Source organism: Poecilia formosa, unplaced genomic scaffold (genome assembly GCF_000485575.1).
Source record: "Poecilia formosa unplaced genomic scaffold, Poecilia_formosa-5.1.2 Scaffold428, whole genome shotgun sequence".
In the NCBI taxonomy this organism is placed as follows: Eukaryota; Metazoa; Chordata; class Actinopteri; order Cyprinodontiformes; family Poeciliidae; genus Poecilia; species Poecilia formosa.
The window spans coordinates 41438-55707 of NW_006800367.1; the positions used below are offsets into that span (position 1 = coordinate 41438).

At 38.0% G+C, this 14270-nt stretch overlaps 1 protein-coding gene across 3 annotated transcripts; it reads right to left on the bottom strand.

Annotated features, from left to right (window-relative positions):
* Positions 1-3871: 3871 nt before the first annotated feature.
* On the bottom strand, positions 3872-8659 carry LOC103155440 (neurofilament medium polypeptide-like). 3 transcript variants are annotated; one of them, XM_016663555.1, is made up of 3 exons: positions 5967-8659; positions 4350-4477; positions 3872-4122 (listed from the first exon to the last, which is right to left on the bottom strand). In XM_016663555.1, the coding sequence occupies exons 1-3, from the start codon at positions 6948-6950 to the stop codon at positions 4107-4109; spliced, it is 1128 nt and encodes a 375-aa protein (XP_016519041.1). In that variant the 5' UTR covers positions 6951-8659; the 3' UTR covers positions 3872-4106. The 3 variants fall into 3 exon arrangements, with proteins under 3 accessions (XP_016519041.1, XP_016519040.1, XP_016519039.1); XM_016663554.1 differs by having other exon boundaries at positions 3875-4122; positions 4350-4480; positions 5967-8658; XM_016663553.1 differs by having other exon boundaries at positions 4092-4122; positions 4350-4564; positions 5967-8653.
* Between the last annotated feature and the right edge of the window lie 5611 nt (positions 8660-14270).

Here is a 14270-nt window from a genome sequence, read left to right on the forward strand (position 1 = left end):
AAAATGGTCTTAAGACCGGTCTTAAGACCAAGACCAACTTCGAGTACCACAACACTGTTATGCGGCAAAGGAAATTAGAAGACATATATCCATTATGGAGATGATAGGTTTTGGAGGTTTTGGATGGGCGATGTGCCCCGTATTGCATAAGCAATACTGAAGAATGACTGCTATCATTAACGTACAGGGAAGAAACTTTTTAGTTATCTTGCTTTGCTAGCAAAGTCGTTAGCTAGCAGCTAGCTAATAGCACAACAACAAGAGCCTAATGTCTGTATGATAAAAATACTGAATCGATAGATAAGAACAGTTTTTCCTCACCTTGCTGTCTCCTCCCGCTCAGTAGTTCTCCAGTGACAGGCAGATGCAGAGGCCTGTCAGTGTCTGTTGTATTTCATTATCTCTCTGCTTAAACCACTACTCCGTGCTGAAGCAGAAACGATACTTCAACGTTTTCCGTCATCTGACAAGTAGCAAGTCTACTCCACTATTCACCAAAAACGCTTTTTTTTTAATTCACCAAATTCTGTAATCTGGAACATGCTACGTTGAGCTCCGCAGTTAGTCGCCTTATCTCAGTGTGCGAGAGGCAATGCGTCATGTGTCACGGGCAAAACGTCAAAGGTAACAAGGTGACAGACTTACTATGTTGTACAAAAAATACCCAACAAAAAAACTAATAATTTTAGTACATGTTATTATGTGTCAGAAGAGGGCTTAGGAAATAATAATACAAAAAAAAAATATTAAAATTTGACCAAAAGGGAACCTGGGGGCAAGGAGCAAAGGGGCAGGTGCTCAAGCATCCGAGGATGTCGCAAACATGTTTTGATGTTCCATCATGAACATGGAATTATAACAAGATATAGAGCTCAAATCTAAACAAGTGATCAGCCCTTTTGTTTTAGAATTTTCTGGGATTTTTTCTGTTTTTGGACAATGGTATTAGACCAGAATCTTTCTGCATTGAGTTTGTCTCGTATCATCTATCCTGAATCAGATGTCAAAAAGTAAAAAATTTCCTAAAAGGGAGAATGGAAGGATGAAAACAGAAAATTCCCTGAAACAGGTCTTTATCTGATGTTTTTTGTTTGTGTTTTTTTGTCTGATTGCAAGGAGGATGACACCTGTCTATTGACAGGTGTCATCAGTTCTAAGCAAACAAAGGTTTAGAAATGAATTTAGTCATTTCTGACTGAATTTTCAGTTATGTGTGCAAGTCAACAAAGGTGTAACAAACATTTAAACGAATGTTTCATTTATATGATGTTCATGCAGTGCATCATTCTAACTTTTGCTTTGTTTCTGTTTTCCAAATGCAGAGAGTATCTTGCGGTAAACACCCAATTGACAACATTTGAGTCTCAATGTCAACCTGTGACTGAAAAGACCATGTCCGTGTTGCACACCCTCCTGAGCAAAGCCTGGACTACGTGACTTGTTACTCTCAACCCAGAGCAAGAATCCTTTTATTATGTTTTTTCTTCTACAATAAGTTATCTCTTATAAGGACACATATGCTAGTTTTTTCAAATCTCAGTAATACTGTGAGGAAACTGGACAGGAAACTTTTATTTTTTATTTTTTTGCTGATTTTTTAAACAGAATTTGAAATAGAATTTGTTTCCTTAAGTGGATTACTCATAGTTTTTTAATTAGGCCTGAGCAGCTAAGCGCTGCAAAGGCCTATTGTAATCTTGCTGTTTATTATTTTCCCTGTGCCGAATGAATTGGCTTTTTGGGGGCTTTATCATATTCAAAAACTCACCAACCTTGGTGGGCGCATAGAGCCCGTGTAAAATTTACATATTTTAAGGTTGACGGATACATCGCAAAAGAAACGGCTCAACGGCGCCACCTCGCAACTTTCAAAAGACCCTTTCTTATTCACTTACTTTATTGTAGAGACTTGAAATTTGGTATACTTATAGAGCGCCCCAAGACACTCAGAATTTACAATTAATGTCATAGTGCAAGTATCACAGGAAGTCAGCCATTTTGGATTAAAGTTCCGATTTTGGCCGTTTACAACCGTCGCATTTGTTCAAACTCCTCCTAGGGATTTCCATCGATCGGCTTCAAACTCGGTCAGATTGTTCATAAGGCATGGCCGATTCAAAATTATCAAAGGTTTGCATTTTCGAGCCTCCTAAAGGGGGGTTTCCTGGGGTCAAAGTTCACCAAATCGCCATGAAACACAAAACTGTTATAACTCTTACACAAAAACTCACAGAGGCACCAAACTTTCAGTGATTGATCATCATCGGGTCCCCTACAATACCCAATGGTCTTGGGTATTGTGTCAGGAAGTGCTGTGACACTTCCTGACACATCAGGAAGTGTCATGTTTTACTCTGAACGGTTCCTTCCTAACCCCTTTGACATAATCAACATGAAACTGTGTCCATAGACAGAAAACATGTTGGTGTAATGTGGATTAACCCTGTTTGATTTTGATGGAGCTGGTGGGCGTGGCGAAGTGACCTGTAACGCCGTCGCCATATGTTTGGCTTTAGATTCCACAATTTTGAGCCGAGCTGCACCAAACTTGACATGACTGATCCTGGTTGGATCCCCTACGATCCTATGTTGTCAGAGTCTGACGTGATTTAAGCCCCGCCCCCTCAGAACAGGAAGTGCCTTTTTTTCCTTGGAAAGCTCCATCTCTGGCTCGCTCGATCTAATGAAGATGATTCTGTGTTGGATGACAGATAACAAGTTGGTCTCACTTGCTTTAAAGAGCCAAGAGTTTTCAGTAGAGGGCGTGGCCATGGCAGCGCGGCGAAGCAGAGGTCACGCCACCGCCATACGTTTGGCTCTAGATTCCACATGTTTCAGCCCAGTTGCACCAAACTCACTAAGATGCATCCCTATCCATCCCCGAACAGGAATCCATAACAGTCGTTGATGGGCGTGGCCTAATTTCTCTACATCGCCCCCTACAATTTTTTAAATGATCAGCCCCAAGCCATGCTTTAACCTAGAAATATGAAACTTGGTACACATGTGTATCATGTCAGGACCTACAAAAAAGTCTCTTGGAGCCATGGTCCAAACCCAACAGGAAGTCAGCTATTTTGGATCAAAGCAGATATTTCCTGTTTTTCATAAACATCGCATCTGATCGAACTCCTCCTACAGCTTTCGAGATACAGACTTCAAACTCAGTCAGCAGAGAGTTGAGACATTAAAGGTCAAAAGTTATCACAGGAATTTTTGCATGTCAAACCATGTGTGCGTGGCTAAGTCCCAAACTTTGACTATTCGCCATAAAACATTAAAGTTACATAACTTCCACATACGAGGTCACAGCTGCATCAGACTTCCTATGTCTCACTACTGACCAGTACTCATCACAGTTAGGTGGTAAATTGATGACATCACCTTAGCCCCGCCCACTTCCGAGAGGAACTTGTCTGTTTTTCTACTGTATGTCTTACTTTTACTCTATAATTCATAGGGGTTTAATCCTGTGCAGACTGACATAAAATGACATGTCAATGCCTACTGACCCGTGGGGGTGTGGCCAAATGGAAGTCCCTCGCCATACGCATACGATCGTCTCTTATTCACACACACATCATCCGAATTGCACCAGACTTTTTATGATTGACACTTGTGAACCTCTAAGGAGCCCAATAGAGTTTAATTGTAATTTGACTCCACTACGCCCCCTAGGTTAATCAAACAGCTGTATCTCCTCGCTACATGGCAAAATCTGCTCCAGATTTTTGGTGCATCGCCAGGGAGCTCTGCAGAAGGCATCAAAGCGTATCGCCTGGTGGACGGGCGCGCAAGCGTGAGCAGTGGCTGGCTGCGAGGGCCGCTTGAGGCTCCACGGAGCTTTAATTTGGACTTATTTTCTTTTCATATTGAAATGCTGACAAACTACATTTCCTTGTGTGTTGTACTGTAATTTTTTATGGTAAAATTCTGGCAACAACAGCTACCTGTAATTTACCATACTTTTTTTTTTCTACAAAATGCCCCGTAGTGCTGTAACGTACCAGAGAGAAACGGGGAGGTTGTGAGTAGCGTGTACACAAGGTTTATTAAAAGCGCTAAGACCATCCTCCAGACTCTGACTGGTTGTTTCTGTTTGTTGTTCACATGACAGCAGGACTATAGGGAGAAGGCAGAAGAGTTTGATTTTTTTTCACACATTATCTGTCTCATATTACACTGTCATGACATTGTGATAGTTTTATGTAAAAAAAACAACAAAAAAAACAAACAATTTTTTATAAATGCTATGTACTGCTGCTTTAAGGTTGGTTGAAGTTTGTGCTAATATGGCATTTGCTTTTCTCCAAACAATACCCTGAAACAATGGCTTGGCATTGTCTTACCTGTGTTTGAGACGGGGACATCGAGTTGGGGGGTACAAAGAAGAATGGGTGCCTTTGAAGCTCCTCTTAGCTCCCAGTCCTGGTTTGGGGATAGACAGACCTTTGACCTCCTCCTCCATCTTCTTCCACTGCTGGCGAGCAACCAAAAAGTCCACATGCTCAGTAGAGACATTCTCACTGAGGGTCTCCTGTTGCACATAGAAATCTAAAGGAATCTGATAAATAATAATAAAAAAAATAAAACATGTGAATGAAGATTTCAAGACAGTACCAAGATTAAAAGATTAACTATACCTGGATGTGGGTTTAGGAATATTTTAAAACAAAGCTGATATTACTGATAAGTGATCAAGGCTTTGCAAACTAAGAAAATATGTTCTTACTCAAGTTAAAGAAGATGGTGAAGGTTTAAATCACTGGTACCTATCTCCAACAGTCATAGAATCAGAGGCAATGTACCCCTTGGACAGGTTGCCAGTTCATCACTGGGCAACACAAAAGCCCACAAGTCAGACAACTGTAAGCTTAAATAATATGTTAATATGTGTTTCATCAGATTAAGTGTGATTAATTTATATTACAGCAAAAATTGCTCAAACAAAGCACAATAAATATTCTTTTCATTATGATTTAAAGTTCAGTTATTTCAGCCTACAAAATAGAGAATAATACATTTCCTGCATGTTCTAGTCCCACTGACTATCTGTGAGGCGCTTTGAAGTTTGTACACTACTGTTTTATTTAAAACTGCAGAGATTTTTCCAAAAAGGCTGCACAGCACTCTTAGTTTGTGATCAAAAGACACTTCAGATAGTTAAATACCTGTTCTATAGTGATGGGCAATAGAATTTTTATTGTTATAAGAATTATTTATTTGGTGGTAACATCAGTAAAGTCTAATTAACAATGAGGGCAAACACTGAAGCAATTATTTCACTGTTTTTCTGCTTTTGTTTTGACATTTAAATTTGTGAATGCCAGAAGTTAATGCAATCTGCTGGGTTTCTTAGTCAGAAACTTTTTGAACTAATTTGGATAATTAACTGAGTTAATTACTGTTTGATCTTTTTTTGCAAAATGCCTCAATATGAGATATGTTGTAAATTAGTGCTATATAAATAAACTTAATTTAATAGAATTTGATAGTGTAAATACACTGCTAAACTAAACAAAATCACTGCATTCAATCATGCTTGTCTGGAAGCACTTAGTATGGAGCTAACAGCTCATTTAAACTGAGCAGTGCAGCATGAATCAGTGCAACCTGAGTGAAGCTTCCCCTGCCCCTTCTTCAAATGTAACAAAATTGATGTCAAATGTTGTGCTGTTTGTGCTGGTTTGTGCAGCAAAATTTTTTATTTGCACCACTATCATTTTAAAGATACTAAGTAAAAAGTTTCCAGACATCATCAGAGGCCAACAAACCCCCCCACTCACATGTTCAAAATCAAACAAATTTGGTGTCAATCAACCAGCAAAAATGTGCAGCAGAAATGTTAGTTTGTTTTGCTTTCATCTTTGCCAACATCTGGTCTCAACTTTAGCTTCTGACTCTTTGGGACATTAAACAGCAGGGGACAAGGCAGGTAGAAAATATATGGGTGATGTGAAACATACCCTACTTTCAGGGTCAGTTGAGCTGGCTGTGGAGCTCACCGAAGGAGAACGCAGGAAAATATCTCTTCTTGACTTAGTCAGTTCTTCACTGTTCTCCATGACTTTACTCTTCTTCTCATTTTGCTTATCCACCACTCTTTCTTCCAACTTCAGCACTTCAGTTTGTACTTCTTCCACTTCATCATCCTTCATGCTCTGTGCAATGTATGTGTCATCAGCATAATCTCTGTTTTCTTTTAAATGGTCAGTCTCATCACAGCGAGCTAAGGCTAGCCATTGGTCCTCCCCAAAATCACTTTCTGAGTACACAACAGCCAGCTCTGCTTTGAGGGAGTCACTGAGGTGGCTTTCACTGAGATTATCTCTGTTGTCTAAGTCATGTCTCCAGGCCTCCTGTAGTGTGGATTCTGGTGGATCTGAAGTGATAACTGAGGGCTCAGACAATAAACTTTGTGGATTTTCATTAACAAAAATCTGATCTGATGAAGCATCTCGCTTAATTTCCCCCAGAATTCCTGTTATCCATATATTTACTTTATCCGTGTCTTCTCTACCTTCATCCGCCCCTTCTATTTCTCTGTTCCCCAGATTATAATTTTTTGATTCTTCTTTTTTTGTATCTTCCCTCTCTACTCTTCCTCTGTGCTCAACTATGTTTCTTCCTTGTTGAATATCTCCTTCTAGGTCTACTCCTCCATCATCCTGTCCTTCCACTTCCCCTCTTCTTTCATCTTCTTCAGTTTCTACTCTCCCACCATTTTCTTCCTCCTCTCGTTCACTGTCATACTGTACTTCTCTTTCCTTCTCCTCTTCAGTTTTAAAATAAAGGTAGTCACATTCATCTCTTTTCTCATTTCTGTTTTCTGCCACTGTTTCCACCTTTGGAACCTTTAGGTCTGGGAGTTCCTGTGACTCCTGATTGCCACAGCTAAAACAGATATCTGTCTCTAGGTCTGTTGCTGTACATGAGGGATTAATCTCCATGGCAATCAAATTCTGTGGGTATGCAAGCGTAGAAAAATCACCGGCAAGATTGTTGTTGGAGGAGGGGTTGTTGTCGAGGTTTCTGTCTGTCAGTTCAGGTATTGTCCTTTTAAACCCAGCTGTGACTCTCTGTGGAAATAAACATTCAAAAATCTTTAGTAAACTGAATCATTTCAGGGATTTTTTGACATGCCAAAAATGATAATCTTATATTGCACTCATCTACACTTGAATAATAATATTCAACAACAGTATTCATTCAGGAATAAATTAAAGATGACAGTACTTCATACCAACTGGATGGTCAATGATCAAAGCTTGCTTTAAAAATAATAAACTATTGTTATTTTATATAATGCCCAAGGGCGTAGGAACGAGTTTATGATTGGGGGTGACACATATTGGAAACCTGACAGATCCGTAAATAGCTTGAGCAGAAATGCCATAAACAATAATCTGATCCCTTCTAACGAGTAATCAAACATATTACTTAAAATCCAGTAATCAGATTAAAGTTATGTATCTAAGGTACTGTGTTTGTAATTTTAGAATTTGTCATTTTATATTACAGGCACACTTGTGTTTTTTGTGTGTGCTCCAGTGGCCAAGCAATGACATTTCATTACCAATTTCACTTATGTGTCTTTGTGCAATGACAATTAAATAAGTCTAATTTTATTTAGTAAAAACATATATTGTTGCTTTCCTCTTTTTCCTTGGGCAGTTATGTCTCGCATAACACCAGCAACACAAAAGTAAACAATGGAGGGAACAGATCAGCACATTTTCTATTTAATGGATTCTAGTTGAGAAACCAAGTTACTTTTTCAAAGTAACGATACACCTGGTATTAAATTAACTACACCACACATACATGTGTGGGGCAGTTTGCAACCTTGATTTCAAGGTTGCAAACTGCCCCAAAAAACATCTTTTTCCATTTAATCTGGAACACAATGGCTTGAGTCTTTGATCAAGCATAGTGACTGTCATTCTAGGACTGTACACTTACTTTATAGTTTGCCTCACAACTAGCAAGCTAAACAATCTGGCAGCACACATGGGGTTGCTACCAGATTCTGATACATTTTATTGACCAAAATACATTTGATTATTGGTCAAAAATGCACTGATATAAGTTGACTGGCAATGGAACTGGTTCTGCCTTTTTCTAAAACCCTAAATAAAAAAACAGCTAGTAAAACTGGATTCAGTTTAAAATCAATACAGTAGTTTGACCAACAAAAATAAAATCTAAAAAACAAGTTTTGTTCTTCTTGAACAAATCTGTAAATTAGTGCAACGGTTTGCCCTACAAGAGTAAATAAAAATGATACTTTTCACATCTAAGAGATATCTTAGCTTCTCACTAATAACTCAGTCTCACTTTCCATTTTTGTGTGCTCCTGTTTCTCCCCCACTTTGACTCTCTGCATCATGATGTCCCTGCATGGCATTCATAGATTTACAACAAACACTACAGTAATACACAGTATCACAATGTGAACTAACTAACAATAAAACTGTATGTTTGTATCAAACACAATTTTAACAACTGATCTGCAGATGTAAATATTATTATACATCTCAACTCTATTTACTGCGTAATCCATGTCTTATAGAAAAAGTTTTCACTCATTGGGGCCTGCCCATAGCAATGCAAGTCAGTCACTGCCTCCATGCATTGCATCTACACCCAATAGAATGTCTCTTTATATCTTTATTTTTCTTCCATTACCGTTAATGCGGCTCGTACTGCTGCGTGTACCCCCACAAAAGTGGTATCAAATTGTGCGGCTCGATGCCGAGAAGGGAGCTATTAGTGGGATTCTGAGATAAAATGACAACATAAATTGAGAAAAAAGAGCAAAAAAAAACGAGGCTGAGTGTCTGACAGAGATAGGAATCTTTCTCTCTGAAACACACACACAGGACAGTGGAGGTCTGACTCCAAAACTCTTTTTAAGTCCCCCTCACAGGCACAAATATTGGCCTATTGATCTCAAAGTTGGTCATGACATAGATACACATGCCTGCTCCCGTAAAATGTTTTCAAAATTTTCCTAGGGCTTATGGTTTTTTGTCAGGGTCCTGGAGACAGACGCTGGCTGTCTCACAAGTATAGAAACCAGCATCCTGTCTGACAGAGAGAGCCAGCCCAGGTGCAGATAATTCATTACCATAGCAACAGGTCCTAGACCAGTGGCTCTTAACCCTTTTTGAGGTACCGAACCCCCCACTTTCATATGCGCATTCACCGGCCTCCCCCCCACCCCACTTCCCGACACAGAAAATAATTTGCGGTATTCTGATTTATTAATCTGATTATATTAGTTGTATTACCTCCCCCACGCCACTAGAGGCAGTACCAACCCCGAAAAGATGTGACTAAGGAGCAGATTTAGACTATAGAATATGGTAAAAACGGTGAGCTTTACTGAAGTTATTAAAGACACAAGTTCAAATCCATGCTGAGAGTGGAACTCCTTCCCGCAGCACTGAGTGGCTCAGCAATGTAACGTGATCCTCTGGAGCAAGTGATGGCAAAACGGGGCGTCATCACGACTTTACACAGTGTGTCTTTACCTCCGCGGCAGAGGCTCCGCCGAACCCCTGAGACCGACTCATAGAACCCCTGGGGTTCGATCGAACCCAGGTTAAGAACCACTGTCCTAGACAGAGGCAATGAGTAGTCTCACAGCGCTCTGAATCAGATCTCACAATGCATTGTGGAAAGAATACATATTTCCTGTGACTATTCATGTTTTGCTTACATAAAATTATTACTTCTCTGAATATTTGAGTGTAAATTAAAATCCTTAGTATGAAAATTGTATTTTTTTTATTTTTTTTTTAGATATAAAGAATTACTAACTTATTTTGAACCATGATTCAAAATGATTCGAAGCTTATAGTCGTCGGTCTCGGACTAAACGTCACTGACTTGGTGTTTAACATTGCATTTTAATGGTGACTCAGTTCATCTATATCACTATGATATATCTTACAATACCTTCAGTCACTGCGCTCTAGTGGCGGGTTAAATATGTCAGACCTGCATTGATCTATTTCTCAGGGCAAATCTGAAACGCTGGGTTTAAAGTGATGGGCACATTTCGGCAGGCCCTTTAAAATTTCTGCAGGAATTTTCTAGTTAATTTTAAAACCCTTCCACAAGCCCTTTTCTTTTCATATCTCCTAAAAATTACCCTTATAGAAATAATGAAAAAAAATATTGTAAAGTTAAATATAGTAATATAGTATAATACACATGTTAAACGGTCGAGTTGTGTAGCCATTGCTCACACTGACATTACTTTTTAAACAACAAGTAGTTTTACAAGGCTAATTTTACTGCTGTGTCTGTCTCATTGTGATGAAATAAAACATTGTTGCTAGAGTAGCTAACTTTTAGACAAAGTCAGCAGTAAAATATTAGATCTGTGATTATTCCAGAATTAAAACGACTTAACCAAAAAGATCTGGTTGCTATATATGAATGTAAACTGACAAAAAGATGTTATAAACAAGCGATATTCATTTCACAATTCCCGACAGACCATGTTAACCCATTCATACGGAGTTTCTGACTTTCACTGTTGCCTCCTGCCTCTCAAACACTCTAAGCCATTCAGAGGAGGGAGGGTGAAGGGGAGGAAGGAAGAAGCGCTGTGTTGAAGGCGCTGGGTTGTGCCTTCAAAATAAAAGCACTTGAGCGCAAGATGTCAAATATTTTTGCAACTGCAGTGAAATTATTGGGTGGGACAAATGCACTTGTCTCGTATATTGGGTGGGCGGGCACATCCCACCCCGGTTCCTATGCCTATGATAATGCCCTTTATATCAAATTGAGGCCTCAAAGGCCACATTCATATGCTGATGATGGTAAACTACTGGATTGTAGCCAAGCCACGATAGAAGCAAGGCTGCTACTTCACATTTCTAACCCTTCTGGCCAACACCAGCAGGTGTGGGGTCTGCCAAAGGTGAGCAGAGCAGGAATCCAACCGGCAACCCACTAAGGCAAATTCCTACCACTGTCACCCCCAAATGTTTTTACTTGCAACCTGACGTTACTGCATCATCCAAGAACTCATCTGTAAAACAGCATTTTAGAGTCACAAGGACATCTGTAGGTCAGCTGAAATTGGGGTCAAAACCGAGTCATCAGCAGGACACTTTAGTATACCTTTAGTATATTAAATTTTAACATACTTTTATTTATGTACTTAAACTGTACTATTTTGGAACAACTTTTTTTGTACTTAGTATACTTCAACGTACTTTTTTGGAACAACTTCAAGTTGTACTTAGTATACTTTAAGTATACTTTTTTTATGTAGTATCCAAGAGCTTGATTAGGATATTTTGAGTGTATTAATTCTGTCATAGAATTATATTAAAATATACAGTACTTTTAATATACTACTAATATATTAGTAATGTATTTAAATTACACTTTCAGTTTTATTTTTGATTTACTGCTATTGCTAATAAAGTACAATTTTAATTACTAATAAGTCTTCTTTATTCCTACTTTCCTATTTTGTACATTACATGTATAACTACATTGCAGTACTTACATTGTTTTAAGCTACAATTACATGGAAAGATTAATTACACAAGCTGTTCAAGGTAATTCAAATATTTTGTTTAATTACCGACATTTTAACATTGTCCAATTTTACTCACAACTTTATGAGCTTTACATAAATTATCAGTTTACACGTCAAAAGTGAACACAATGAACATGAAAATTTAAGTGTGGCAAAAAAAACACGAAAGTTATTACTTTAAAGAATAAAAAATATAATTACACTGTGCTTTAAATATATTACCATTTTGGTAACACTTTATTTGATGGGGTGTGCATAAGACTGACATTACACAGTCATAAACATAACATAAAACCTATTATCCAACTTTTAAAGCAAATTTTCATTAAAATTGTCATTATTTACTGAATGATACTTCATGACACTGTTGGCATGGTTCCTAACAGGAGTTATGTCATGTTTATGACAGTATATCAGTCTTATGCACACTCCATCAATTAAAGTGTTACCAACATTTTTTCAAGAGCCATTATACAATAAGACAATTGTACAAACTGTCAATACATTCAAAGTTTACAAACAACAAAATTATGAAAATTAGCACAATAAAACGATAGGTACACTTTAGAGGAAATGTGAAAACTGTTCCACCAAGGTCAGAGTATTGTTTTAATTCAATCTCACAGTATTCCAGTATTACTGCAGACAAACTGACATTTCTCCTTCCTAAGAACAGTGAGGATCAACGACAGAACATTCCCATTCACTGGACCACTGCACTTTACAGAAGCCTACAAAAAAGAACAATAGAGCAATTAAACAGAGAAAGCATTTGTATTTTAAAGAGTACAGAAAAATGGCAAATAAAAAAATAATGGTACCTTTATTTGAAGAGGGGTGAATAAGACTGTCATGAGACTGTCATAAACATGGCTGTGGTTGCTGTCAGGACAACTGCCTCTTGTTTTTTATTTTTGTTGTTTTTTTTTGTTGAAGGTGGCAGTAGTAATTTTATTGGTTTTTATGTTGGGTGTACATTGGAATGTAGAGGGGGAACTTTTATTTTGTTACGCGCGGCATGTGTTGCCCGGGGAGCTTTGACTGGCGCATTTGGAGGTCATGCGGGCTGGAGAGACTGTAAGAAGATTAGACTTTATTCCTCTGGAGTTGATGCAGCTAATGAGGTACAGTTTTGTTGTTGGATGAGCAAAGATACGCCTTGTTTGAATAAATTAAAGAAAAGAAGATAAAACTTTCTACACAGAAGTAACAAATCAGATTTGCTCTTGCAACTCTCCAAAGATGTCTTTGCACGTCTTTGCTTTTCTTTCTTTCCTTCTTTCCATTTATGTCAGGTAAATGAATGTATGTCTCCGTTGTTCTGCAGTTTCTGGTGTAAGTTTATGCATTGTCTTANCAACTTGTCATTAACCAAGAAATCATGATCTGACATAAATTTGTTATAAAAGCATTACCGATTACACTTTAAAAATTAGCTTTATGTAGTAATATTATATAGCTCTCCCATGTTGTTTAGTCTTAATTTTCTTAATTTAATCGATCCTAAAGTTTTACAGCAAGATGTCTACAAAGCACTTATGAACTTAGCATTTGAAACATTATTTAAGGCTGTTTTAACCCTTGTGTGTGCAAGGACTGAGGCAAACGTAGAGAACTGTGGCAAATGATAAAAGTTTTACGTGTGTGGGGTCGGTTGTACCCCATTTCTAAACACAAGGGTTAAGTAGTGCAATACACCATCTCCACCAGTGAGAGGCAAGCAGTGCACGAACAGGCGTGTGTCTTATTAACTTTACATTTTCTTTGAGAAAATAACATTGACTATGTTCTCTTTCTCTGTAATGTTAACTATGAGCAATTCAAGCCAATCCTACCTTGCTTTAAGTTAATGTTAGCTAAAGTTATTAAACTCCATTACTGTAATGTTAGCCCTTAATATTAAACATATTTTAAGGACAGGCAAATTGTTTTTTCCCTCCAATTTTAATCTAGCAAATTAAAAGCTGATATGTTAGTCAAAGTTATCCTTCATGTGCATTATTTAGCAACTTGGCTGTTGTGACACAATGCTTGTGTTCTTTGCTTTGGCAACTTTAGCCACATGAAGACCCAGGCTAGCCTAAGTGCACATGGTGGGAGGGACAAAGTTGGCTAATGAAGACATGCTACGAGTGTGGAGGATGATAAGGACCAGCCACCAGAGAAAGAAGTTCCTATTTTACCAAAGAGAAAGAAGCAGATGAAATATTTACCAAGAAAATTAGGTAAGTTGTTTTTGTGTTAAAATTTTCACCATAAAAATGGGTGGGGTGGGACAGCTAGGTAAGTGGGGAATGGGGAGCAGGAATCAACATTCACCAGCTGAGTTAAGTTACGTTTTAGACAACTAAAAACTGGTGTTAAATCTATTTATTTATTAATAAGCTTCTTGCAAACAACCATAAGTCAGAGTATCTGGTTAGAAATAATTTAGAATGCTCATTAAGTAAAAATGTGCCTCATGTGCCTAAAACTATGCATTAAGTGATGCATTCTGAATAACAGTGGCAGTCTGTCTGAACTTCTGCCAGACAAATATTTGATCAGAATAATTTTGTTCAGCTCCAGTTATTATTCCACTTGTATTAAGAAATAATTGTATTGCACTTTATAACAACCAGTAATGTTAGCTAGGCATTTGTCTGCAAGTCACTGTCATATTCTGACAGTGTGCAGCAAGGGATATTTTTTGAAATGGTATTTA